General features: G+C 66.2%; 1 protein-coding gene across 1 annotated transcript in view; it reads right to left on the bottom strand.

Annotated features, from left to right (window-relative positions):
• Window positions 1–21,646: 21,646 nt before the first annotated feature.
• The window catches only part of LOC309414854 (valine--tRNA ligase, mitochondrial-like), a gene marked incomplete at both ends in the record, with an annotated part of 6,468 nt that continues 1,924 nt past the window's right edge, over window positions 21,647–26,190 (bottom strand). The window contains 10 exons of the mRNA XM_082012230.1: window positions 21,647–21,739; window positions 21,936–22,037; window positions 22,477–22,655; window positions 23,328–23,439; window positions 23,549–23,749; window positions 24,529–24,681; window positions 24,759–24,886; window positions 24,985–25,063; window positions 25,140–25,208; window positions 26,001–26,105. Of these exons, the coding sequence (XP_081868356.1) occupies window positions 21,647–21,739; window positions 21,936–22,037; window positions 22,477–22,655; window positions 23,328–23,439; window positions 23,549–23,749; window positions 24,529–24,681; window positions 24,759–24,886; window positions 24,985–25,063; window positions 25,140–25,208; window positions 26,001–26,105 (1,221 nt within the window). The remainder of the gene's footprint in view (window positions 21,740–21,935; window positions 22,038–22,476; window positions 22,656–23,327; window positions 23,440–23,548; window positions 23,750–24,528; window positions 24,682–24,758; window positions 24,887–24,984; window positions 25,064–25,139; window positions 25,209–26,000; window positions 26,106–26,190) is intronic.

The following is a 26,190-nucleotide window of genomic DNA, read 5'->3' as shown; positions in this document are numbered from 1 at the left end:
TGGGATAGACTGGGAGGGACTGGGAGGCACTGGGGTAGACTCAGAGGGACTGGGATGGGGACTGGGAGAGACTGGCATAGACTGGGAGGGACTGAGATGGGGACGGGGTTCCCCTTCCCACTCTGGGGAATGGGATAGACTGGGAGGGACTGGGAGGCACTGGGGTAGACTCAGAGGGACTGGGATGGGGACTGGGAGAGACTGGGAGGGACTGGGATAGACTGGGGTGGACTGGGATGGGGACTGGGATAGACTGGGAGGGATTGGGATAGACTGGGGTGGACTGGGATGGGGACTGGGATAGACTGGGAGGGACTGGGAGGCACTGGGGTAGACTCGGAGGGACTGGGATGGGGACTGGGATAGACTGGGGGGGACTGAGATGAGGACTGGGATAGACTGGCATAGACTGGGAGGGACTGGGATGGGGACTGGGTTCCCCTTCCCACTCTGTAGACTGGGATTAGACTGAGAGGGATTGGGATAGACTGGGAGGGACTGGGATGGGGACTGGGTTCCCCTTCCCACTCTGGGGACCGGGATAGACTGGGAGGGACTGGGAGGCATTGGGAGGGACTGGGATGGGGACTGGGATGGAGGCTGGGTTCCACTTCGCACCCAGGGGAGTGAGATGGGGACTGGGATAGACTGGGGTGGACTGGGAGGGACTGGGATGGGACTGGGATGGGGACTGGGGTAGACTCGGAGGGACTGGGATGGGGACTGGGATAGACTGGGGGGGACTGGGATGAGGACTGGGATAGACTGGCATAGACTGGGAGGGACTGGGATGGGGACTGGGTTCCCCTTCCCACTCTGGGGACTGGGATAGACTGGGAGTGACTGGGAGGCACTGGGAGGGACTGGGATGGGGACTGGGATGGGGACTGGGATGGGGACTGGGAGGGACTGGGGGGGACTGGGATGGGGACTGGAATAGACTGGGAGGGACTGGGAGGCACTGGGGTAGGCTCGGAGGGACTGGGATGGGGACTGGGATAGACTGGCATAGACTGGGAGGGACTGGGATGGGGACTGGGTTCCCCCTCCCACTCTGGGGACTGGGATAGACTGGGAGGGACTGGGAGGCACTGGGGTAGACTGGGAGGGACTGGGACAGGGACTGGGATAGACTGGCATAGACTGGGAGGGACTGAGATGGGAACTGACATGGACTGGGAGGGACTGGGATAGACTGGCATAGACTGGGAGGGACTGAGATGGGGACTGAGATGGACTGGGAGGGACTGGGGTAGACTGGGAGGGAATGTGATGGGGACTGGGTTCCCCTTCCCACTCTGGGGACTGGGATAGACTGGGAGGGATTGGGATAGACTGGGAGGGACTGGGAGGGACTGGGATGGGGACTGGGTTCCCTTTCACATCCAGGGGACCGGGAGGAACTAGAGGGGACTGGAAGGGACTGGGGAGACTGGGAAGGACTGGGATGGGGACTGAGATGGACTGGGAGGGACTGGGATGGACTGGGAGGGACTGGGAGGGACTGGGATGGACTGGGCGCCACTGACCCCCCTCTGGCCCAGACGCCGGCGGCCGCTGCGACTCGGGCTCCCGCCTGGCCCCGCTGCCGGCCGGGGTGGATCCCTGCAAGGATCCCGCCGGATTCCTCAGCCCCCAGCTGGGCGGGGACGCGGGCGGCTCCTCCGGGGGCGGAGCGGGATCCTACGGCGATTCGGGATCCTCCGGAGGCGGATCGGGATCCTACGGAGGTGGAGCGGGATCCTCCGGCGATTCGGGATCCTCCGGAGGCGGATCAGGATCCTACGGCAATTTGGGATCCTATGGGGGCGGATCAGGATCCTACGGAGGCGGAGCGGGATCCTACGGAGGAGGATCAGGATCCTACAGTGATTTGGGATCCTATGGGGGTGGATCAGGATCCTACGGAGGTGGATCGGGATCCTACGGCAATTTGGGATCCTATGGGGGCGGATCAGGATCCTACGGCAGCTCAGGAGTATCCCAGGGAGGCGGAAGCTCTTCGGGATCCTACACGTCGCCGGGATCCTCCGGAGGCAAGCCAGGATCCTATGGGAGCAGGCTGGAATCCTATGGGGACGGCTCGGGATCCTTTGTGTCACCAGGATCCGGTGGGCCATCGGGATCCTACGGACTCGGGTCTTACGGAGGCGGATCCGGATCAGGGAGACCCAGCTCGCATGGGGGGGAGCGGATCCTATGGGGGAGCCAGCTCCTATGGGGGATCTAGTTCGGGATCCTCTGGAAGCAGACCTGGATCCCAAGGAGGCAGCGGATCTGGATCAGGCAGACCTGGATCCCAAGGAGGCAGCGGATCCGGATCAGGCAGGCCCGGCTCATCTCAAGGAGGATCCAGTTCGGGATCCTCTGGAAGCGGATCTGGATCAGGAAGACCCGGATCCCAAGGAGGCAGCGGATCCGGATCAGGGCAGGCCCGGCTCATCTCAAGGAGGATCCAGTTCGGGATCCTCTGGAAGCGGATCTGGATCAGGAAGACCCGGATCCCAAGGAGGCAGCGGATCCGGATCAGGCAGGCCCGGCTCATCTCAAGGAGGATCCAGTTCGGGATCCTCTGGAAGCGGATCTGGATCAGGAAGACCCGGATCCCAAGGAGACAGCGGATCTGGATCAGGCAGACCCGGCTCATCTCAAGGAGGATCCAGTTCGGGATCCTCTGGAAGCGGATCTGGATCAGGAAGACCTGGATCCCAAGGAGGCAGTGGATCTGGATCCTATGGAGGCGGGTCAGGATCCTACGGAGGATCCGGATCCTATGGGGGATCCGGTTCCTACGGAGGATCTGGATCCTACGGAAGTGGGTCAGGATCCTACGGGGGATCTGGATCCTATGGGGGATCCGGTTCCTATGGAGGATCTGGATCCTACGGAGGTGGGTCAGGATCCTATGGGGGATCGTATGGAGGATCCAGTTCAGGATCAGGCAGACCCAGCTCCCAGGGGGGCAGCGGATCCGGATTGGGTGGGGGATCAGGCTCCTATGGGGGATCAGGCTCCTATGGGGACAGCACGGGATCCTATGGACTCCCTGAGTCCTACGGGGATGATTCAGGATCCTACGGGGGTGGATCGGGATCCTACGGGGGTGGATCAGGATCCTATGGGGGATCGGGATCCTACGGGGGCGGATCGGGATCCTATGGCAGACCTGGATCCTATGGGGGTGGATCAGGATCCTACGGGGGTGGATCGGGATCCTATGGCAGACCTGGATCCTATGGGGGTGGATCAGGATCCTACGGGGGCTTGGGATCCCAGGGAAGTGGATCGGGATCTTCCGGGGGCTCTGGATCCTATGGGGGATCAGGATCCTACGGGGGTGGATCAGGATCCTACGGGGGCTTGGGATCCCAGGGAAGTGGATCGGGATCTTCCGGGGGCTCTGGATCCTATGGGGGATCAGGATCCTACGGGAGTGGATCGGGATCCTATGGGGGATCAGGATCCTACGGGGGTGGATCGGGATCCTATGGCAGACCTGGATCCTATGGGGGCGGATCGGGATCCTATGGGGGTACCCGGCGCCCCGGGTACAAGAATCCCGGGATCCCCTTCATACCGGGGCTGCGGGATCCGGCCCGGATCGGGGGCTACATCCCCACGCGCCGCGAGCCCGCCGCGGGATCCGCTCCCGGCTCCGGCTCGGGATCTGCTGCGGGATCCGCAGCCGGCAGCGCGTCCGGGACCGGGCGCTACGGCTCCGGGATGGGATCCGGCCAATCGCAGTCCGGCTGCGGTGGGTGTGACCAATAGGGATCCCCCCGCGCCGGGATCCCCCCGCGCCGGGATCCCCCCGCGCCGGGATCCCCCCGCGCCGCCCCCCAATAAACTCATCGACTCGCGGCACCCGCCTCGTCCCTGGCCCCACGCGCGGCCCCACACGTGACCCCACGCCCCACGCGCGGCCCCACACGTGACCCCACGCCCCACACGCTGCCCCACGTGTCACGGCACTGGTTGAGCTGGTGGGGCCGGTCCGTGCCCACACGTGGGAACACGGGGGATGCTGGGGACGCTGGGGAGACTGGGGACACTGGGGACACTGGGGACACGGGGGACACTGGGGATGCTGGGGACGCTGGGGAGACTGGGGACACTGGGGACGCTGGGGATACTGGGGATACTGGGGACGCTGGGGACGCTGGGGATACTGGGGATACTGGAGACGCTGGGGACACTGGGGATACTGGGGAATACTGGAGATGCTGGGGACACTGGGGACATGGAGGACGCTGGGGACACCGGGGACACTGGGGAATACTGGAGATGCTGGGGACACTGGGGACGCTGGGGACATGGAGGACGCTGGGGACACTGGGGACACTGGGGACGCTGGGGATGCTGGGGACACTGGGGACACCGGGGATGCTGGGGATACTGGAGATGCCGGGCACACTGGGGATACTGGGGATACTGGGGATACTGGGGACACTGGGGATACTGGGGATACTGGGGATACTGGAGACGCTGGGGACACTGGGGATACTGGGGACACTGGGGACACAGGGGACACTGTGACACTGGGGACTCTGGGGATACTGGGGATGCTGGGGACGCTGGGGATACTGGGGACGCTGGGGACGCTGGGGATACTGGGGATACTGGAGACGCTGGGGACACTGGGGATACTGGGGAATACTGGAGATGCTGGGGACACTGGGGACATGGAGGACGCTGGGGACACCGGGGACACTGGGGAATACTGGAGATGCTGGGGACACTGGGGACGCTGGGGACATGGAGGACGCTGGGGACACTGGGGACACTGGGGACGCTGGGGATGCTGGGGACACTGGGGACACCGGGGATGCTGGGGATACTGGAGATGCCGGGGACACTGGGGATACTGGGGATACTGGGGATACTGGGGACACTGGGGATACTGGGGATACTGGGGATACTGGGGAGACTGGGGACGCTGGGGACGCTGGGGATACTGGGGGTACTGGAGACGCTGGGGACACTGGGGATACTGGGGAATACTGGAGATGCTGGGGACACTGGGGACATGGAGGACGCTGGGGACACTGGGGACACTGGGGACACTGGGGACGCTGGGGACACTGGGGACACTGGGGACACTGGGGATACTGGGGACACTGGGGACACAGGGGACACTGTGACACTGGGGACTCTGGGGATACTGGAGACGCTGGGGACACTGGGGACACTGGGGACACTGGGGATACTGGGGACATGGGGGACATTGGGGACACGGGGGACACTGGGGATGCTGGGGACGCTGGGGAGACTGGGGACACTGGGGACACTGGGGAGACTGGGGACGCTGGGGACGCTGGGGATACTGGGGGTACTGGAGACGCTGGGGACACTGGGGATACTGGGGAATACTGGAGATGCTGGGGACACTGGGGACATGGAGGACGCTGGGGACACTGGGGACACTGGGGACACTGGGGACGCTGGGGACACTGGGGACACCGGGGATGCTGGGGACGCTGGGGAGACTGGGGACACTGGGGACGCTGGGGATACTGGGGATACTGGAGACGCTGGGGACACTGGGGATACTGGGGACACTGTGACACTGGGGACACGGGGGACACTGGGGATGCTGGGGACGCTGGGGATACTGGGGACGCTGGGGACGCTGGGGATACTGGGGATACTGGAGACGCTGGGGACACTGGGGATACTGGGGAATACTGGAGATGCTGGGGACACTGGGGACATGGAGGACGCTGGGGACACCGGGGACACTGGGGAATACTGGAGATGCTGGGGACACTGGGGACGCTGGGGACATGGAGGACGCTGGGGACACTGGGGACACTGGGGACGCTGGGGATGCTGGGGACACTGGGGACACCGGGGATGCTGGGGATACTGGAGATGCCGGGGACACTGGGGATACTGGGGATACTGGGGATACTGGGGACACTGGGGATACTGGGGATACTGGGGATACTGGAGACGCTGGGGACACTGGGGATACTGGGGACACTGGGGACACAGGGGACACTGTGACACTGGGGACTCTGGGGATACTGGAGACGCTGGGGACACTGGGGACACTGGGGACACTGGGGATACTGGGGACATGGGGGACATTGGGGACACGGGGGACACTGGGGATGCTGGGGACGCTGGGGAGACTGGGGACACTGGGGAGACTGGGGACGCTGGGGACGCTGGGGATACTGGGGATACTGGAGACGCTGGGGACACTGGGGATACTGGGGACACTGTGACACTGGGGACACGGGGGACACTGGGGATGCTGGGGACGCTGGGGATACTGGGGACGCTGGGGACGCTGGGGATACTGGGGATACTGGAGACGCTGGGGACACTGGGGATACTGGGGAATACTGGAGATGCTGGGGACACTGGGGACATGGAGGACGCTGGGGACACCGGGGACACTGGGGAATACTGGAGATGCTGGGGACACTGGGGACGCTGGGGACATGGAGGACGCTGGGGACACTGGGGACACTGGGGACGCTGGGGATGCTGGGGACACTGGGGACACCGGGGATGCTGGGGATACTGGAGATGCCGGGCACACTGGGGATACTGGGGATACTGGGGATACTGGGGACACTGGGGATACTGGGGATACTGGGGATACTGGAGACGCTGGGGACACTGGGGATACTGGGGACACTGGGGACACAGGGGACACTGTGACACTGGGGACTCTGGGGATACTGGGGATGCTGGGGACGCTGGGGATACTGGGGACGCTGGGGACGCTGGGGATACTGGGGATACTGGAGACGCTGGGGACACTGGGGATACTGGGGAATACTGGAGATGCTGGGGACACTGGGGACATGGAGGACGCTGGGGACACCGGGGACACTGGGGAATACTGGAGATGCTGGGGACACTGGGGACGCTGGGGACATGGAGGACGCTGGGGACACTGGGGACACTGGGGACGCTGGGGATGCTGGGGACACTGGGGACACCGGGGATGCTGGGGATACTGGAGATGCCGGGGACACTGGGGATACTGGGGATACTGGGGATACTGGGGACACTGGGGATACTGGGGATACTGGGGATACTGGGGAGACTGGGGACGCTGGGGACGCTGGGGATACTGGGGGTACTGGAGACGCTGGGGACACTGGGGATACTGGGGAATACTGGAGATGCTGGGGACACTGGGGACATGGAGGACGCTGGGGACACTGGGGACACTGGGGACACTGGGGACGCTGGGGACACTGGGGACACTGGGGACACTGGGGATACTGGGGACACTGGGGACACAGGGGACACTGTGACACTGGGGACTCTGGGGATACTGGAGACGCTGGGGACACTGGGGACACTGGGGACACTGGGGATACTGGGGACATGGGGGACATTGGGGACACGGGGGACACTGGGGATGCTGGGGACGCTGGGGAGACTGGGGACACTGGGGACACTGGGGAGACTGGGGACGCTGGGGACGCTGGGGATACTGGGGGTACTGGAGACGCTGGGGACACTGGGGATACTGGGGAATACTGGAGATGCTGGGGACACTGGGGACATGGAGGACGCTGGGGACACTGGGGACACTGGGGACACTGGGGACGCTGGGGACACTGGGGACACTGGGGACACTGGGGACGCTGGGGACATGGAGGACGCTGGGGACACTGGGGACACTGGGGACACTGGGGACGCTGAGGACGCTGGGGACACTGGGGACACTGGGGACACTGGGGACATGGAGGACGCTGGGGACACTGGGGACACTGGGGACGCTGGGGATGCTGGGGACACTGGAGACGCTGGGGACACTGGGGATACTGGGGGATACTGGGGACACGGGGGACGGGGACATCGGGGCTGGGCCAAGGCCACCCCGGGTGACACTGGGGGGGGTGGCCCTGAAACTGGGGCGGGGGGGATGGGGGTGGCATCGACCAGTATGATCCCCATAGAGACCAGTATGGCCCCACAGGGACCAGTATGAGCCTCATAAGGGCCAGTGTGGCCCCACAGGGACCAGTAGGAGCCCTAAAGGGACCAGTATGGCCCCAAGACGGACCAGTATGAACCTGAAAGGGACCAGTATGGCCCCATAAGGACCAGTAGGAGCCCCATAAGGACCAGTTGAGCACTTAGGAGCCTGAGCCTATAGGAACAGTATGAGTCCCACAGGGACCAGTATGAGCCTGAAGGGGACCAGTATGGCCCTATAAGGACCAGTTGGGGCCCTACAGGGACCAGCATGAGCCCCACAGGGACCAGTATGAGCCCCATAAGGACCGATATGAGCCCTATAGGGACCAATATGGGCCCCGCAGGGACCAGTATGAGCCCCATAAGGACTGGTACAAGCCCTATAGGGACCAGTATGAGCCTGAAAGGGACCAGTATGGCCCCATAACGACCAGTCAGGGCCCTATAGGGACCAGCATGAGCCCCACAGGGACCAGTATGAGCCCCATAAGGACCGATATGAGCCCTATAGGGACCAATATGGGCCCCGCAGGGACCAGTATGAGCCCCATAAGGACCGGTATGAGCCCTATAGGGACCAGTATGAGCCCCATAGGGACCAGTATGAGCCCCATACGGACCGGTATGAGCCCTATAGGGACCAGTATGAGCCCCATAAGGACCGGTATGAGCCCTATAGGGACCAGTATGGGCCCCATAGGGACCAGTATGAGCCCCATAAGGACCGGTATGAGCCCTATAGGGACCAGTATGGGCCCCACAGGACCAGTAGGAGCCCTATAGGGACCAGTATGGCCCCAGGAGGGGTCTCGGGAACGGTTCCAGCCCCCCCCGGGGTCCCCACCCTCCGTGGGTGGCCACGCCCGGGCGGGGTCCAAACCAGGGGTGGGAGGATCCCCACCCACCCGACCTTAAAACCAGTGTTCCCAGTGCTCCCAGTCCTTCCTGCCCCGCACCCATGGGTGCCCCCGGGACCCTGGGGGTCCTGCTCGCCCCACGCCCGCGCCGGAGGTGCTGGGGTGCCCCCCTGATTTGGGTGAGGGATGGGGGAGTTGGGGGTGCCGGACCCCCGGGTCCCCTCTTTGCTATGGGGCAGCAGGAGGTTGGGGGTCCCCGTCGCTGCCCCCAAGCTGCCCCCCGAGGGGAGGCTCAAGCCGGGGGGGCCGGGGGGGTCTTGGGGGGCAGCCCCAGATATGTGGGTCCTTGTGAGCCGCCGGATGCCCCCCCCCCCCAGCCCAATAAACGCAGCCCCACGCGGTGCCCCGGGGGTGGATATGGGGGCTATGGGGGTCCCATAGGGGCTGGGCTATAGGGTGGGGCTATAGGGGGAAGCTATAGGGCCCGGGTCCATAGGGGCTAGGTTATAGGGGGAGGCTATAGGGGGAGGCTATAGGGCCTGGGTCTATAGGGGCCGGGCTATAGGGGGAGGCTATAGGGCCCGGGTCTATAGGGACTGGGCTGTAGGGGGAGGCTATAGGGGACAGGCTATAGGGCCTGGGTCTATAGGGGCCAGGCTATAGGGGGAGGCTATAGGGGACAGGCTATATGGCCCGGGTCTATAGGGGCCGGGCTATAGGGGGAGGCTATAGGGGACAGGCTATATGGCCCGGGTCTATAGGGGCCGGGCTATAGGGGAAGGCTATAGGGGACAGGCTATAGGGCCTGGGTCTATAGGGGCCAGGCTATAGAGGCCGGGGTATAGGGCCTGGGTCTATAGGGGCCGGGCTATAGGGGGAGGCTATAGGGGCCAGGCTATAGGGGCCGGGCTATAGGGGGAGGCTATAGGGGACAGGCTATAGGACCCGGGTCTATAGGGGCCGGGCTATAGGGGCCGGGCTATAGGGGAAGGCTATAGGGGAGGCTATAGGGCCGGGCTATAGGGGCCGGGCTATAGGGGCCGGGCTATAGGGGACAGGCTATAGGGCCTGGGTCTATAGGGGCCGGGCTATAGGGGGAGGCTATAGGGCCCGGGTCTATAGGGGCCGGGCTATAGGGGTCGGGCTATAGGGGACAGGCTATAGGGCCCGGGTCTATAGGGGCCGGGCTATAGGGGAAGGCTATAGGGGACAGGCTATAGGGCCTGGGTCTATAGGGGCCGGGCTATAGGGGGAGGCTATAGGGGACAGGCTATAGGACCCGGGTCTATAGGGGCCGGGCTATAGGGGCTGGGCTATAGGGGGAGGCTATAGGGGCCGGGCTATAGGGGACAGGCTATAGGGCCCGGGTCTATAGGGGACAGGCTATAGGGGACAGGCTATAGGGCCCGGGTCTATAGGGGCCGGGCTATAGGGGACAGGCTATAGGGCCCGGGTCTATAGGGGCCGGGCTATAGGGGGCCCGCAGCAGAGCACGCCGGGAGCCCTGAGTCACCGGCAGCCGCGGCCGCGTCCCCCCTCGACCGTCCGGGTCGGCCGGTCCAGGCCGGCGCCCCACCCCCGCCCGGGGGCCCCCGCGCCCCACCCCCCCTTTGGGTGCCCATAAGAGCCAGGGGGGCCCTCCCAGTGCTCCCAGTGCTCCCAGCGCTCCCAGTGCTCCCAGTGCTCCCAGTGCTCCCAGTGCTTCCAGTGCTCCCAGCGCTCCCAGTGCTCCCAGCGCTCCCAGTGCTTCCAGTGCTTCCAGTGCTTCCAGCGCTCCCAGCGCTCCCAGTGCTCCCAGCGCTCCCAGTGCTTCCAGTGCTTCCAGTGCTTCCAGCGCTCCCAGCGCTCCCAGTGCTCCCAGCGCTCCCAGTGCTCCCAGCACCCCACTGGAGCCCGCTGCCAGCGCCACCAGGTAAGGCCCCCCAGGGGACACCCAGCTCCCCACATCTGGGGGGCACTGGGTGGAACTGGGGGGCAGGGGAAGGCCCCCGACGCCCGGCTCCCCACATCTGGGGGGCACTGGGGGGCACTGGGTGGAACTGGGGGGCAGGGGAAGGCCCCCGACGCCCGGCTCCCCACATCTGGGGGGCACTGGGGGGCACTGGGTGGAACTGGGGGGCAGGGACTGGCCCCGGGCACCGGGGTCCCCCCGAGCGCCCCACTGACCCCTCTCTCTGCCCCACAGCATGGCCGAACGCCGACCCACGGCCCCCCCCCAGCCCCAGCGCCCCACACCTGGGACCCCCCCCCAGCCCCAGAGCCCCCCCCGCCCGGACGACCCCGACCCCCCGGTGCCCAGGATCCCCGTGGCCCCATGGCCCCCCCTGCCTGAGTGGGTCGGGGACGGGGACGGGGACAAGCCCCCCCCGGGCCCCGGGGGGACGTCGGGGACGAGGGGCAGCCGCTGACCCCCAGCCGGGGGGCGGTGGTGTGTGTGATCAGCCCCACGGAGCCGCCACCGACCGGAGCCCCACCTCGGCCCCACGGATGTCCTGGAGAGGAGCCACCGGCGTCCTCACCCCCCTCTTGACCCCCAGGGTGTCCCCAGGAAAAGCCGCCACCACCCCAGCCCCATAGATGCCCCTGAGAAGAGTCACCACCACCCCAGCCCCATAGACCCCATAGATGCCCCTGAGAAGAATCACCACCATCCTGGCCCCATAGAGCCCATAGACGCCCCTGAGAAGAGTCACCACCACCCCAGCCCCATAGACCCCATAGATGCCCCTGAGAAGAATCACCACCATCCTGGCCCCATAGAGCCCATAGACGCCCCTGAGAAGAGTCACCACCATCCTGGCCCCATAGAGCCCATAGACGCCCCTGAGAAGAGTCACCACCACCACCCTGGCCCCATAGACGCCCCCTGAGAAGAGTCACCACCACCCTGGCCCCATAGACCCCATAGACGCCCCCGAGAAGAGTCACCACCACCCTGGCCCCATAGAACCCATAGACGTCCCCAAGAAGAGCCACCACCGTCCTGGCCCCGTTCACCCCACAGACCCCCAGAGCCAACATCGTTCTGGCCCCATAGACAACCTCAGCCCCACAGACCCCATAGATGTCCTCAAGAAGAGCCACCATCACCCTCGGAACCCTTGGCCCCACGGACCCCGCGGACGCCCCCAAGAAGACCCAACGTCATCCCCACCGCGCTCAGCCCCACGGACGTCCCCAAGAAGAGCCGCCACCATCCCGGCCCCACGGACGTCCCCCGATTAAAGACTCCTCCGGCCCCACTCTTGACGTTGCCATGGGGCGGGGCAGCTGAGACCTGGCGCGCTCGTGACGCGGGGCGGGCGAGGAGTCCGGGCGACGGCCCGAGCGACCCCCGGCGAAGGGGTCCCTGGGGTGTCCCCTCCCCGTCCCCAAGGTCAGCCGAGGGGACGACGCTGCTTCCACCTTTAATGGGGACACGGGGACGCTGGGACGGGGCACGCGGCCACGCGGCCACGCGGTGACGCGGCGCGACGTCCCCCGGCGCTACGGCACCTCCCGCAGCTCCTCCGAGTGTCCCCAACCTGCGGCGCGGGGGGGTGACACGGGGTGAGGGACGGGGCCGGACGCCGGGTCCCCGCCGCGTCCCCCGCGTCGCCACCGGTCCCCGTACCGCGGCTCTCGCTCTCCTCCGCGTCCCGGGACGCCGCCCCGCTCCGGCGCTCGCCGCGGCTCCTCGGTCCCCCCCGGCGCGGGGACGGTCCTTGGGGACACGTCCCCGAGCCTTGGGGTGACGTCCCCGGTCCTTGGGGACGTGTCCCCGAGCCTTGGGGCCACCTCCCTGGCCCTTGGGGTGACACCCCTGGTCCTTGGGGACGTCCCTCAGGTCCCTGGGGTGACATCCCTGGTCCTTGGGGTGACATCCCTGGTCCTTGGGGACGTGTCCCCGACCCTTGGGGTGACACCCCTGGTCCTTGGGGACGTCCCTCAGGTCCCTGGAGCCACCTCCCTGGTCCTTGGGGTGATGTCCCCAATCCTTGGGGTGACATCCCCGGTCCTTGGGGTGACATCCCCGGTCCTTGGGGACGTCCCTCAGGCCCCTGGAGCCACGTCCCCAATCCCTGGGGCCACCTCCTGGGTCCCTGGGGCCACCTCCCCGCCCCTTGGGGACGTGTCCCCGCTCCTTGGGGTGACATCCCCGCTCCTTGGGGCCACCTCCCTGGTCCTTGGGGACGTCCTCCAGGCCCCCGGACCCATGTCCCCGGTCCGTGGGGACGTCTCTCGGGTCCTTGGGGTGACAGCTCCAAGCCAGGGGGTGACCCCAGTGTCCCCGAGCCAGGGGGTGGCCCTGGGGACACTGGTGTCCCCGAGGGGCCGCCCGGGAGGAGGCGCAGGAGCTGGAGCAGCGAGGCCAGCGCTTGTCCCCAAGGCTGCTCGGGGACGGGGACGGGCTCGGCGGGTCCTGCGGGGGGGTGACACGGGCAGGGACAGGGACGGGGACGGGTCCCCTGCCCCCACGGGCCCCCGTGTCCCCCCCCCGTGTCCCCCAATGTCCCACATGTGTCCCCTGCTGTCCCTCCTTGTCCCCAGTGTCCCCTTTATCCCCATGTCCCCGTGTCCCCCCTTGTCGCCCCCGTCCCCTCGTGTCCCCCAATGTGTCCCCTGTCCCCTGGTGTCCCTCCTTGTCCCCCAACGTCCCCTCATGTCCCCCCACGTGTCCCCGTGTCCCCCCATGTGTGACTCCCGTGTCCCTCCTTGTCCCCCACGTCCCCTCATGTCCCCCAATGTCCCCCCGTGTCCCCCATGTGTCCCCGGTCCCCTGGTGTCCCTCCTTGTCCCCCAACGTCCCCTCATGTCCCCCCACGTGTCCCCGTGTCCCCCCATGTGTGACTCCCGTGTCCCTCCTTGTCCCCCACGTCCCCTCATGTCCCGCAATGTCCCCCCGTGTCCCCGGTCCCCTGGTGTCCCTCCTTGTCCCCCAATGTCCCCCCGTGTACCCCTATGTCCCCCCCATGTCCCCCCCGTCCCCTTTACCCCTATGTCCCCCCCATGTGTCCCCTGGTGTCCCTCCTTGTCCCCCAGTGTCCCCTTTATCCCCATGTCCCCGTGTCCCCCCATGTCCCCCAACATCTCCCCATGTGTCCCCCCCATCCCCCAGTGTCCCCCCCCGTGTCCCCCACTGTCCCGCATCCCCCCATGTGTCCCCTGTCCCCTGGTGTCCCTCCTTGTCCCCCAATGTCCCCCACTGTCCCCCGTACCCCCGTGTCCCCTCCGCGTCCCCCCCGCGTCCCCCCTCACCCCCCAGCAGCAGCAGGAGCGTCCCCAGGGCCACCGCGAGTGTCCCCGTCACCCCCATGGCGCTGCCCGGCCCCCCTCGGTGTCCCCACTTATAGGCACGGGGACGTCCCCTGGGTGGGGACACGAGGGGGGTGGCCGTGCCCTGGGGCGGGGACACGGGACACGGTTGTCCCCACACTCTCCCCGTGCTGGGTGACAACGGCTGGTCCCCATGTCCCCAAGCCCCCGTGTCCCCGACGTCCCCGGTGGCCCCAGTTGTCCCCGTGTCCCCAAATCCCCCCCAGTGTCCTCGGTGTCCCCAAACTCCCTGATGTCCCAAATGCTCCCGGTGTCCCCAAACCCTCCCCAGTGTCCCCAAACATTCCCAGTGTCCCCAGTGTCCTGGTGACCCCAGAGTCCCTGGTGTCCCCAGTGTCCAAGTGTCCCCAATGTCCCCAAACCCTCCCCAGCGTCCCCAAACCCTCCCCAGTGTCCCCAGGCTCCCCAATATCCCCAGTGTCCTGGTGACACCAGAGTCCCCAATGTCCCCAAACCCTCCCCAGTGTACTCGGTGTCCCCAGAGTTGAGGTGATGCCAGTGTCCCCAAACCCTCCCCAGTGTCCTGGTGTCCCCAAGCCCTCCCCAGTGTCCCCAAGCCCTCCCTGGTGTCCCTGGTGTCCCCAGTATCCCCAGTGTCCCCAAGCCCTCCCTGGTGTCCCTGGTGTCCCCAGTATCCCCAGTGTCCCCAGTGTCCCGGTGTCCCCAAGCCCTCCCTGGTGTCCCCAGTATCCCCAGTGTCCCAGTGTCCCCAAGCCCTCCCCAGTGTCCCCAGCATCCCCAATATCCCCAGCGTCCCCAAGCCCTCCCTGGTGTCCCCAGTGTCCTGGTGTCCCCAAGCCCTCCCCGGTGTCCCCAAGCCCTCCCCAGTGTCCCCCGTGTCCCGGTGTCCCCAAGCCCTCCCCAGTGTCCCTGGTGTCCCCAGTGTCCCCAGCATCCCCAGTGTCCCCAAGCCCTCCCCGGTGTCCCCCGTGTCCCGATGTCCCCAAGCCCTCCCTGGTGTCCCCAGCGTCCCCAGTATCCCCAGTGTCCCCAAGCCCTCCCCGGTGTCCCCAGTATCCCCAGTGTTCCCACTATCCCCAGAGTCCTAGTGTCCCCAGTATCCCCGGTGTCCCCAAGCCCTCCCCTGTGTCGCCAGTGTCACCAATGTTCCCAGTGTCACCAATGTCCCCAGTATCCCCAGTGTCCCGGTGTCCCCAAGCCCTCCCCAGTGACTCCAGTGTCCCCAGTATCCCCAGTGTCCCGGTGTCCCCAGTATCCCCAGTGTCCCCAAACCCTCCCCGGTGTCCCCAGTATCCCCAGTGTCCCCAAGCCCTCCCTGGTATCCCCAGTGTCCCGGTGTCCCCAAGCCCTCCCTGGTGTCCCCAGTGTCCCCAGTATCCCCAGTGTCCCCAAGCCCTCCCTGGTGTCCCCAGTGTCCCCAGTATCCCCAAGCCCTCCCTGGTGTCCCCAGTGTCCCGGTGTCCCCAAGCCTTCCCTGGTGTCCCCAGTACCCCCAGTGTCCCCAGTATCCCCAGTGTCCCCAAGCCCTCCCGGGTGTCCCCAGTGTCCCGGTGTCCCCAAGCCCTCCCTGGTGTCCCCAGTGTCCCCAGTATCCCCAGTGTCCCCAAGCCCTCCCTGGTGTCCCCAGTGTCCCCAGTATCCCCAAGCCCTCCCTGGTGTCCCCAGTGTCCCGGTGTCCCCAAGCCTTCCCTGGTGTCCCCAGTACCCCCAGTGTCCCCAGTATCCCCAGTGTCCCCAAGCCCTCCCGGGTGTCCCCAGTGTCCCGGTGTCCCCAAGCCCTCCCTGGTGTCCCCAGTGTCCCCAGTATCCCCAGTGTCCCCAAGCCCTCCCTGGTGTCCCCAGTGTCCCCAGTATCCCCAGTGTCCCGGTGTCCCCAAGCCCTCCCCGGCGTCCCCCGCGCCTCCGCCCCCCCCGCGGTGGCACCTTGGGGACAATGGGGGTTTTGTCCGGAGCCGCCGGCCCCGCCGCGGCGACAAGCCCGGGCTCGCGGTGGCCACCGGCCGTGACGGCCCCGCCCCGCCCCCCCCAGGGACCCAGAGGCGCGCGGGGCGGCCAAGGGGGGGTTTATTGTCACTGCGGGGGGGGGGGGGGGGGTGTCGTGGGCGTGTGTCCCCCCCCGCCACCGTCCTGTCCTGCCGCAAAGGCTCACGGGAAGGATTCGGCCACCGGCACGGAGAAGGTGGCCGAGCTGATGATGAAGACTTTGACGTAATGGACGGCCTGGGGTGGGGGGGGGGGGTGTCAGGGGGCACCCAGGGGTGCGGGACACCCCCCCTGCCGTGACCCACCCAGGGGTGTCCTCCCCCCACCCATAACACCCCTAAGGCACCCAGGGGTCCGGACGCCCCCCCCCGACCCCCCCGGGGATTTGGGATCCCTCCGTGACCCCCCCAGGGCACCCAGGGGTCCGGGACCCCCCTTCCCATGACCCCCCCGGGGATTTGGGACCCCTCCGTGACCCCCCCAGGGCACCCAGGGGTCCGGGACCCCCCTTCCCATGACCCCCCCGGGGATTTGGGACCCCTCCGTGACCCCCCCAGGGCACCCAGGGGTCCGGGACCCCCCTTCCCATGACCCCCCCGGGGATTTGGGACCCCTCCGTGACCCCCCCAGGGCACCCAGGGGTCCGGGACCCCCCTTCCCATGACCCCCCGGGGATTTGGGACCCCTCCGTGACCCCCCCAGGGCACCCAGGGGTCCGGGACCCCCCTTCCCATGACCCCCCCGGGGATTTGGGACCCCTCCGTGACCCCCCCAGGGCACCCAGGGGTCCGGGACCCCCCTTCCCATGACCCCCCCGGGGATTTGGGACCCCTCCGTGACCCCCCCAGGGCACCCAGGGGTCCGGGACCCCCCTTCCCATGACCCCCCCGGGGATTTGGGACCCCTCCGTGACCCCCCCAGGGCACCCAGGGGTCCGGGACCCCCCTTCCCATGACCCCCCGGGGATTTGGGACCCCTCCGTGACCCCCCCAGGGCACCCAGGGGTCCGGGACCCCCCCGGCCCCCCCCGGCCGTACCGCGAAGACCCCGGCGAGGAGGAGGAGGGCGAGGAGGAGGCAGACGAGGGCGAGGAAGACGAGGGGGCAGCCTGGGGGGGGCGTCTGGGGCTGGGGGGCGTCTGGGGGGGGGAGAGGGGCGGAGTCAACACCAGGCCCCGCCCCTGAGCCGGCTCCGTCCCCGCCCCCAGCCCACCCGGCTCCGCCCCCGAGCCAGCCCCGCCCCTAAGCCCCCTCCCTGCTATCCGCGAATCCCTTTGGCCCCGCCCACCTCACCGTAGCCACGCCCCCAAAGCGCTGGCCACGCCCCCATACCAGCCCAGCCTCTGCGCATCCCGCTGGCCCCCGCCCACTGACTCGTGGCCCCGCCCTCTGGTCCCACCTCCAGCCTTCAGGCCCCGCCCCCAGGGCTTGGCTCCACCCCCCCTTACCTGAGGCGTCACCTCGGCTGCCGACGCCCTCTCTGGGCACATCAGTGGTGATGTCATCGGTGAGGTCATCGCCCGGGCGGATGGGGTCTTTAAGGGTGGGAAGCGGTTGCTCCTCCCCGGGGCTGATGTCACCCATGATGTCATCCTCAGGGCTGACATCATGGCCAGAAAGGGCTCCCGGGAGGGAGGAGGTGACATCACTCCCGATGATGTCACCAAAGTCCGATCCCCACGTGACATCATCTCTGACATCACTCTTGGGAATGATGTCATGTCTAGCAATACCACCAGGGATGAAAGAAGTGATGTCATCACCAGGCACGACATCATCAGTGAAGTCATTCCAAGGGGAAGTGTCACCATCGGTCGCACAGATGATGTCACCAGTGAGGTCACCAGCAGGTTTGACTTCTTGGCCAACAACATCTCCCGGCAGGGAGGAAGTGACATCATCCGTGGCAATGATGTCATCAGCAGGGATATCCCCAGGTACAGAAAAGGTGATGTCTTCCCCTGCGATGATGTCATCAGTGAGGTCACTTCCAGGGATGATATCAACAGCAAGGTTATCCCCAGGAAGAGAAAGAATAACATCACGGCCAGCAATGACATCATCAGCAGAGATATCCCTACAGATAGAAGAAGGGATGTTGTCCCTGGTGACGATGTCATCACCGAGGTCATTTCTAGGCATGACATCAGCAGCAACCTCATCCCCAGGAAGGGAGGAAGTGACATCATGCCTGGTGATTATCTCACCAGCAAAGACAGCCCCAGCGATGATGTCACCAGGGAGGTCAGTCCCAGGGATGGTGCCACCAGCTATGTCAGCCCCAGGAAGGGAAGAAATGTCATCAGTCTTGGCAATGACATCACCAGCGAGAGCTTCCTCAGGGAGAAGGGAAGTGATGTCACCTCTGTTGATGAGGTCAACAATGATGTCATCCCCAGGCACTGAAGAAGTGACATCATCTTCAACCACATCACCAGGGAGGGAGAAAACAATGTCATCCCTGATGACATCACCAGCAGGAACATCCCCAGGGAGAGCGGAGGGGATGTCACCCCCTGCAGTGACATCAGCAGGGCGGGCGGCTGGGACGTCACCGCTCTCCGTGACATCACAAGGGACGCACTCCTCAGGGAGGGCAGCGGTGACATCAGCAGTGATGTCATAGCCAGGGATGTCCTCTTCTTCCTCCTCCTCCTCCGCGGGGGGGGCCGTCACCGTGATGGTGATGCCACCGGCGGCGCAAGTGGCCCCAGGCTCCCCCTCCCCCACGGCCTCTCGCTCCCTGTGCCCATCGGCTCTCGGGGCTGTGACATCAGCACCCCTGACATCATCATCCTCGACATCCCTGTGCCCAACGGCCCTCGGGGCTGTGACATCAGCACCCCTGACATCATCATCCTTGACAACCCTGTGCCCAACGGCCCTCGGGGCTGTGACATCAGCACCCCTGACATCATCATCGTCAACGTCCCTGTGCCCAACGGCCCTCGGGGCTGTGACATCAGCACCCCTGATGTCATCATCCTTGACATCCCTGTCCCCATCGGCTCTCGGGGCTGTGACGTCAGCACCCCTGACGTCATCATCCTCGACATCCCTGTGCCCAACGGCCCTCGGGGCTGTGACATCAGCACCCCTGACATCATCCTCCTCTACATCCCTGTGCCCAACGGCCCTCGGGGCTGTGACGTCAGCGTCCCCGATGTCATCATCCTTGACATCCCTGTCCCCATCGGCTCTCGGGGCTGTGACGTCAGCACCCCTGACATCATCCTCCTCTACATCCCTGTGCCCAATGGCCCTCGGGGCTGTGACATCAGCGCCCCTGACATCATCCTCGACGTCCCTGTCCCCAACCTCCCGCAGGGCTGTGATGTTACCATCCCTGACGTCGTCATCATCCTTGACGTCCCTGTCCCCAACAGCCCTCGGGGCTGTGACATCAGCGTCCCTGACGTCATCATCCCTGACATCCCTGTCCCCATCGGCTCTCGGAGCTGTGACATCAGCGCCCCTGACATCATCCTCCTCGACATCCCTGTCCCCAACCTCCCGCAGGGCTGTGATGTCACCGTCCCCAACGTCCCTGCCCTCATCCCCAGGGACGAGGACGTCCCCAACATCCCTCGGGGTGGGGACATCCCTGTCCCTGATGTCCCTCAGGGCTGAGACTTGCGTGTCCCCAACGTCCTTGGGGGACGGGACAACATCCCCAAGAGCTGGGACATCCCTGACCCTGACGTCCCTTGGGGTGGTGGCATCTCTGTCCCCAATGTCCCTTGGGGTGGTGACATCCCTGTCCCCCACATCCCTTGGGGTGGGGACATCCTCATCCCTGATGTCCTTGTCCCCAGGGGCTGGGATGTCTCTGTCCCAAACGTCCCTTGGGGTGGGGACATCCCTGTCCCCAACATCCCTCGGGGTGGTGACAGCTCTGTCCCCAACGTCCCTCGGGGTGGTGACATCCCTGTCCCCGATGTCCTGGTCCCCAGGGGCTGGGACATCCCTGTCCCCAACATCCCTCGGGGTGGTGACAACCCTGTCCCCCGTGTCCCTTGGGGTGGGGACATCCTCATCCCTGATGTCCTTGTCTCCAGGGGCTGGGAGATCCCTGTCCCCCACGTCCCTTGGGGTGGGGACATCCTCATCCCTGATGTCCTTGTCCCCAGGGGCTGGGATGTCTCTGTCCCCAAGGTCCCTCGGGGTGGGGACACCCCTGTCCCCAACGTCCTTGTCCCCAGAGGCTGGGACATCCCTGTCCCCAATGTCCCCGAGGGTCATGACCTCCCTGTCCCCAATGTCCCTCAGAGCTGGGACATCCCCATCCCCAATGTCCTTTGGGGCTGTGACATCCTCGTCCTCACTGTGCCTGTCACACGGGGCTGGGACACCCCCCTGCCCCATGTCCCTTGTGACCGGGACGTCCCTGTCCCCAATGTCCCCGATGTCCCCGACGTCCTCGTCCACCGGGGCTGCCGTGACGGTGATGGTGACGCCGCTGGCCCAGGGGGTGACGGTGACGGCGTCCGTGGGGACAGCGCTGTCACTCTGTCCCTGGGGGACGGCTCCGGCGGGTTGGGGGGCCGTGGTGACGCCCCCGGGGGTGGCCACCGCCTCCCCGGGGAGGAGAGGAGGGGGGACGGCGGGTGAGCACCCCTCGGCCATGGGGCAGGGACCTGGGGGGGACGGGGACGTCACTGGGGGGGGCACGGGGACACGGGGCAGCCCCGGGGGAGGGAGAAAGGCCATCGGGGGGACAGGGAGGGGACCCGGGGGGACAGAGGGGACCCTGGGAGAGGCGGGGGGGACTTGGGGAAACAGAGGGGACCCCAGGAGAGGTGGGGGGACATGGAGGGGAGTCGGGGGGACACAGGGGACCCTAGTAGCAATTGGGGGGGACAGGGAAGGGACCCGGGGGGACAGAGGGGACCCCAGGAGGAGCAGGGGGACACAGAGGGGACTTGGGGGACACAGGAGACCCCAAGAGGAGCAGGAGGGTTTTGGGGGGACAGAGGGGACCCCAGGAGGGGAGAGGGGACAGGGAGGGGACTTGGGGGAACAGAGGGGACCTCAGGAGGGGGGGGGGACACAGAGGGGACTTGGGGGGACAGAGGAGACCCCAGGAGGGGGGGGGACACCCATGGCGGTGGCTGGGGGGTCCTGGGGGAGGGGGGGTGACCGGTACCTGAAGTGACAGCGGGTGACGGCCCTGGGGGTCCCGGAGCCAGCGGCAGGAGCCTGGGACCAATTTGGGGGGGTCCCGGTGTCGTTCCGGGGGTCCTGGCGTGGCGGGGGGCACAGCCCGGTGCCGGTTACAACATCGCGCTTCCAACGAGGGGTCGCGGCGATGGTTATGATGTCACCGCCACCACCAGCGGACGAGCCCGGTTTTGGGGGGTGGGGGGGCTGGGACCGGTTTCAGGGTGCCGGCAGCTCCCGGATCCCACCGGCGGCTGGGAATGGCGGAACACGCCGCCGCGGCGGTGAGGAGGGGGCGGAGCCCGGCTGCCCAGGGGCCCCGCCCACCTGAGCTGAGAACGGGCAGCTCGTGACACGTCCCCGAATAGAAATAACGAGGCCAGAGGCGGGGCGGGGATCGTTAGGGTTTTGCAAGGGGGTTTAATGGGCCCCAGGGTCCTGGGGGGGGTCGAGGGGGTCCAGGGCTTCCAGGGCTTGGGCCAGGCGGGCAAGCTCGGCGCGAAGGATGGCAACCTGGAGAAAAAAGGGGGGGGGGAAGCGTTAACGAGGGCAGCGCTAACGAAGAAGCCACGAGGCAGGGGGTGCCCCTCCCCCGGCCTTAATGAAGCGCTTCCCCCCACCCCCCCGCCTCGTTAACGAGGTTAATGAGGCACCCCTCTGGAGGGATGGGGGGGGGGTGTGCTTAATTAGCTTAACGAAGGCGCGGGACCTGCTGCGGCGGGGCGGGGGGGGCGAGGCTCCGGAGGCGACGCCGGAGGCTGCGGCTGCGCGCGCTGAGCTGGGCCCGGGCGGCCGCCGGCTCCACCAGCCCCTGGAGGGAGGGGACGGGGGGGGCCCCGGTGGCCCGTGAGGCCTTGGGAGGGGTCCCCCGCTATCCCACAATGCCTTGGAGGGCCCCCCTGCTATCCCATAATGCCCTAGGTCCTCATAATGCTCCCCAAAGTCCCAGTGTCAGCTGCGGCCTGTTGTGTCCCCCAGCATCCCACAATGCCCTGGGGTCCCCCAGCATCCCACAATGCCCTGGGGGCTCCCTCCAAGTCCCCCATGATCCCACAATGCCCTGGGGTTCCCCAGTGTCCCACGATGCCCCGGGGTCCCCCTCCAAGTCCCCCAAAGTCCCCCAGCCTCCCATAATGCCCTGGGGTCCCCCAGTGTCCCACAATGCCCCGGGGTCCCCCTCCAAGTCCCCCAGCCTCCCACAATGCCCTGGGGTCCCCCAGTGTCCCACAATGCCCTGGGTCCCCACTCACCTGCAGGCAGAGGTAGACATGGGTGTCAGGGCCCGCGGGGGCCCCCACCCAACCAGGGCCCAGCTCAGGCTCCGCCCCCAAGGGGAGGAACTGCAGAGGCCCCGCCTGTGCCAAGGCCTGGAGGGCGGGGCCCAGCGCCGTCAGCGAATCCTGTGTCTCTGCTGGACACCGCACCGCCACTGCGCAAGGCATGCTGGGATAGCTCCGCCTCCAAGCATGGCCCCGCCCCCCCAACATGGCTGCCCCCACCTGGGGCATGTGGGGAAACATGGTCACTCCCATGCACCCAGGGCATGCTGGGATTGCCAGGTCTCCAGGCCTGCTCCCTGTTTAGGCCTGAACAACATGGCTGCCTCCAGGGAGAGCTGCCATCTTAGGGCATAAGGCAACCAAGTGCATGCTGGGACATGTAGTTCTCCACAGCAGCCACCTTAGTATTAGCTGGCTGCCCCAGGGCATGCTGGGACATGTAGACCCCAACAGCCATCTTGGGCACCCCAGGGCATGCTGGGGCTTGTAGTCCTCCACAGCCCTGGCAGCCATCTTGGGCCCCAGTGCCCAGTGATCACCCCCCAGTCTTAATCACACCCTGGCAGCCATCTTGGGTGCCCCTGTGCCTGCTAGGACATGTAGTCCCCCTCAAACCCGGCAGCCATCTTGGGTGCCCCTGTGCCTGCTGGGACATGTAGTCCCCCCTCAACCCTGGCAGCCATCTTGGGTGCCCCTGTGCCTGCTGGGACATGTAGTCCCCCCTCAACCCTGGCAGCCATCTTGGGTGCCCCTGTGCCTGCTGGGACATGTAGTCCCCCTCAACCCTGGCAGCCCCCTTGTCCCCCACCCTCCGCACTCACCGGGGGGCCGCGCGGCGCCGAGGCGGAAGGTGTCTCGCAGGGCTCGCGCCGCCCTCACCACCTCCTGCATGGCCGCCACCTCGGCCTCCACCTTGGGGCAGCGCCAGTGAGCCTGGGGGGGGGACAGACAGAGAGACAAGACAGAGAGACAAGGGGGGGTCAGGGGGGCGCAGCCCCCTTGCGGACCCCCCCCCCCCCCAACCGCGGGCAGCGGCACCCACCAGGCGGGCGGCGTCGGGGAAGGGGGCGAGGCAGAGGGTGGGGGGCGCGGGGGGGGCGCGGGGGAGGCGCTGCCAGAGCTCCTCGCTGAGGAAGGGGGCGAAGGGGGCGAGGAGGCGCAGCCCCAGCTCGGCGCAGCTCAGCAGGGTGCGGCGCGTCTCGGCCCCGGCTCCCGGCTCCCGCAGCGTCGGTTTGGCCGTCTCCTGCGGACGGACAGACGGAAGGTGGGGCGTTAGGAGGAGGGGGACGCGGTTGAGGAGAGAACGCTGGGTCAGACGGACAGACGGATGCAGTTGACCAAGGGGCAGCAATGGAAGAGAGGCAGGTGGTGGGATGGACGGACAGACGGACGTGGGTGAACAAAGGTTGACGCCCAAGGGGACATGGCAAGAGGGACGGACAGACAGATGGGGTCAACCACGGTAATGGTTGGGCTCAACGTTGAACAGGTGGGGTGGGACAGACAGACAGACACACTCGAGAGCGGACTAAGGTCAACGCTCAAGGACCTGACGGATTGGAGTGGACAGACAGACAGACACCACAACCACGTCAAGTTGGGTTGGGTTCAACAGCCAAGGAGCAACAATAGGTCGGGCGGGACAGACAGACAGACGCACTCAAGAGAGCAGACTAAGGTCAACGCTCCAGGAGACCTGATGGATGGGGGTGGACGGACGGACACCATCAACCACATCAAGATGGGCTGTGTACAACAGTCTCGGGTGGGACAGACAGATGGATGCGTTCAACAGGGTGAGGTTGGGCAACGCTCCAGGACACCCAAGGGATTGGGGTGGACAGACAAACGGACAGCATCAACCATGGGTTGGGTACAAGAGTCAAGGAGCTACAACATGTCGGGTTGGACAGACGGAAGGACAGGCTCAGCAGGACACGTTTAACACCCGGAGGAGATGCGAGGGGCCAGGCAGGACAGACGGACAAGGACCAGGCAGGACGGATGGACAAGGCCGCCCACCAGGTAGACGTCGCAGAAGCTGCGCAGCCAGAAGTGGTGGACGGCAGCCACGGCGCCGTGGACCTCCAGGGCCTCCATCCGCCGCCCGTACTCCCCCACCGCCTGCGCCAGTCGGCTCAGCACCCACCGGTCCATGGGGTGCTGCGGCACCACCTGCCAAGGAAGAAAAAGGGGTGGGGGTCCCGGGGTCACAGACCCCCACCCTGACCTCCACCAACCCACCCTGGTACCTCCTCGGGGGGTTGGGGGACGAAGCGGGGCCCCAAGGCGGCGAGGACGAACTTGACGGCGTTCCAGATCTTGTTGCAGAAGCGACGGTAGTTCAAGGCCGTGGCCACGTCCAGGCGGATGTCGTCACCTACGGGCAGCGTTGGGGACACGGAGGTGGGTCCCCAGGGCGGGGACAGGGCCGCCTCGGGGTGGGAAGAGGGTCCCGGGGTTGCCTTGACCCCTTACCGTGGACGTTGTGGGAGCACAGGGCCATGCGGAGAGCGTCGGTGCCGCACTCGGGGATGCCGTGGGGGAACTGGCGCCTCTGGGGGGGCCGGGGAGGGGTTAGGGGGGGCCAGGGAGGGGCTCTGGGGGGCGACAGGGATGGGGACGGGTCCTACCTGTCCCTCCGTGGCCACTGTGAGCTCGTGGGGGTCCAGGATCCTTTGGTGGAGCCTCTCCTGTAGCTCCTGCGAGACAAGAGACCCTACAATAACAAAGGGGCTGTGGCAGCCGCGTTGTCACAGGTCTGTCACCGCGCGGTCTCCGTGACCCACTGTCAGGGTCTCTCGCGGCTACGGAGTTTGTCATTGTGAGGTCTCTCAGAAAGTCACGGCAACTGGGTGTGTTTTTGTAGGGTCTCCGGCTTGGGGTTTGCTATCGTTGCGTCGTTGGCAAAAAAAAATAAAATAAAATCTCTTTTTGTAAGAGTTTTGAGTTGATAATTTGTTATTGTAGGGTCTCTTGCAAAAAAACGTGTTGCGGTAGGGTCTTCCCGATCAAAGCCTGTTGTGGTGGGGTCTTCCCAATCCAGACTTGTTGTGGTATGGTCTTCCCAAACCGCGCTGGGCGCCGTAGGGTCCGCCCAAACCGCGCTGGGCGCCGTAGGGTCCGCCCAAACCGCGCTGGGCGCCGTAGGGTCCGCCCAAACCGGACCTGGCGCCGTAGGGTCCACCCAAACCGCGCTGGGCGCCGTAGGGTCTTCCCAAACCGTGCTGAGCACCGTAGGGTCCGCCCAAACCGGACCTGGCGCCGTAGGGTCCGCCCAAACCGCGCTGGACGCCGTAGGGTCCGCCCAAACCGCGCTGGACGCCGTAGGGTCCGCCCAAACCGCGCTGGACGCCGTAGGGTGTTTGAGCAACGCGTTTGTCGCGGCGGGGTTCCCAAAAAGCCAGTTTGTTATTGTAGGGTCTCCAGATGGATTTCTTGCGGCCGGGTCTGTGTTGTGGGGTGGAGGTTTGTTATTGTAGGGTCTCCGGTACCTGGAGAGAAGCGCCGGCGATGACATCACGAGGATCGATGACGTTGCCCAGGGATTTGCTCATCTTGCGCCCGTGGGTGTCGCGCACCAGCGAGTGCAGAAGGACCTGGAGGGGAGGGGGAAGACAGTGTTGGGGGGGACAGGGGACACTTGGGGACCCCAGAGATGGGGACAGGGGACACTTGGGGACC

The sequence above is a fragment of the Phaethon aethereus genome (genome assembly GCF_964289735.1).
Source record: "Phaethon aethereus genome assembly, chromosome: 33".
NCBI classification, from domain to species: Eukaryota; Metazoa; Chordata; class Aves; order Phaethontiformes; family Phaethontidae; genus Phaethon; species Phaethon aethereus.
This window is presented reverse-complemented; position numbering and strand designations above follow the sequence as displayed.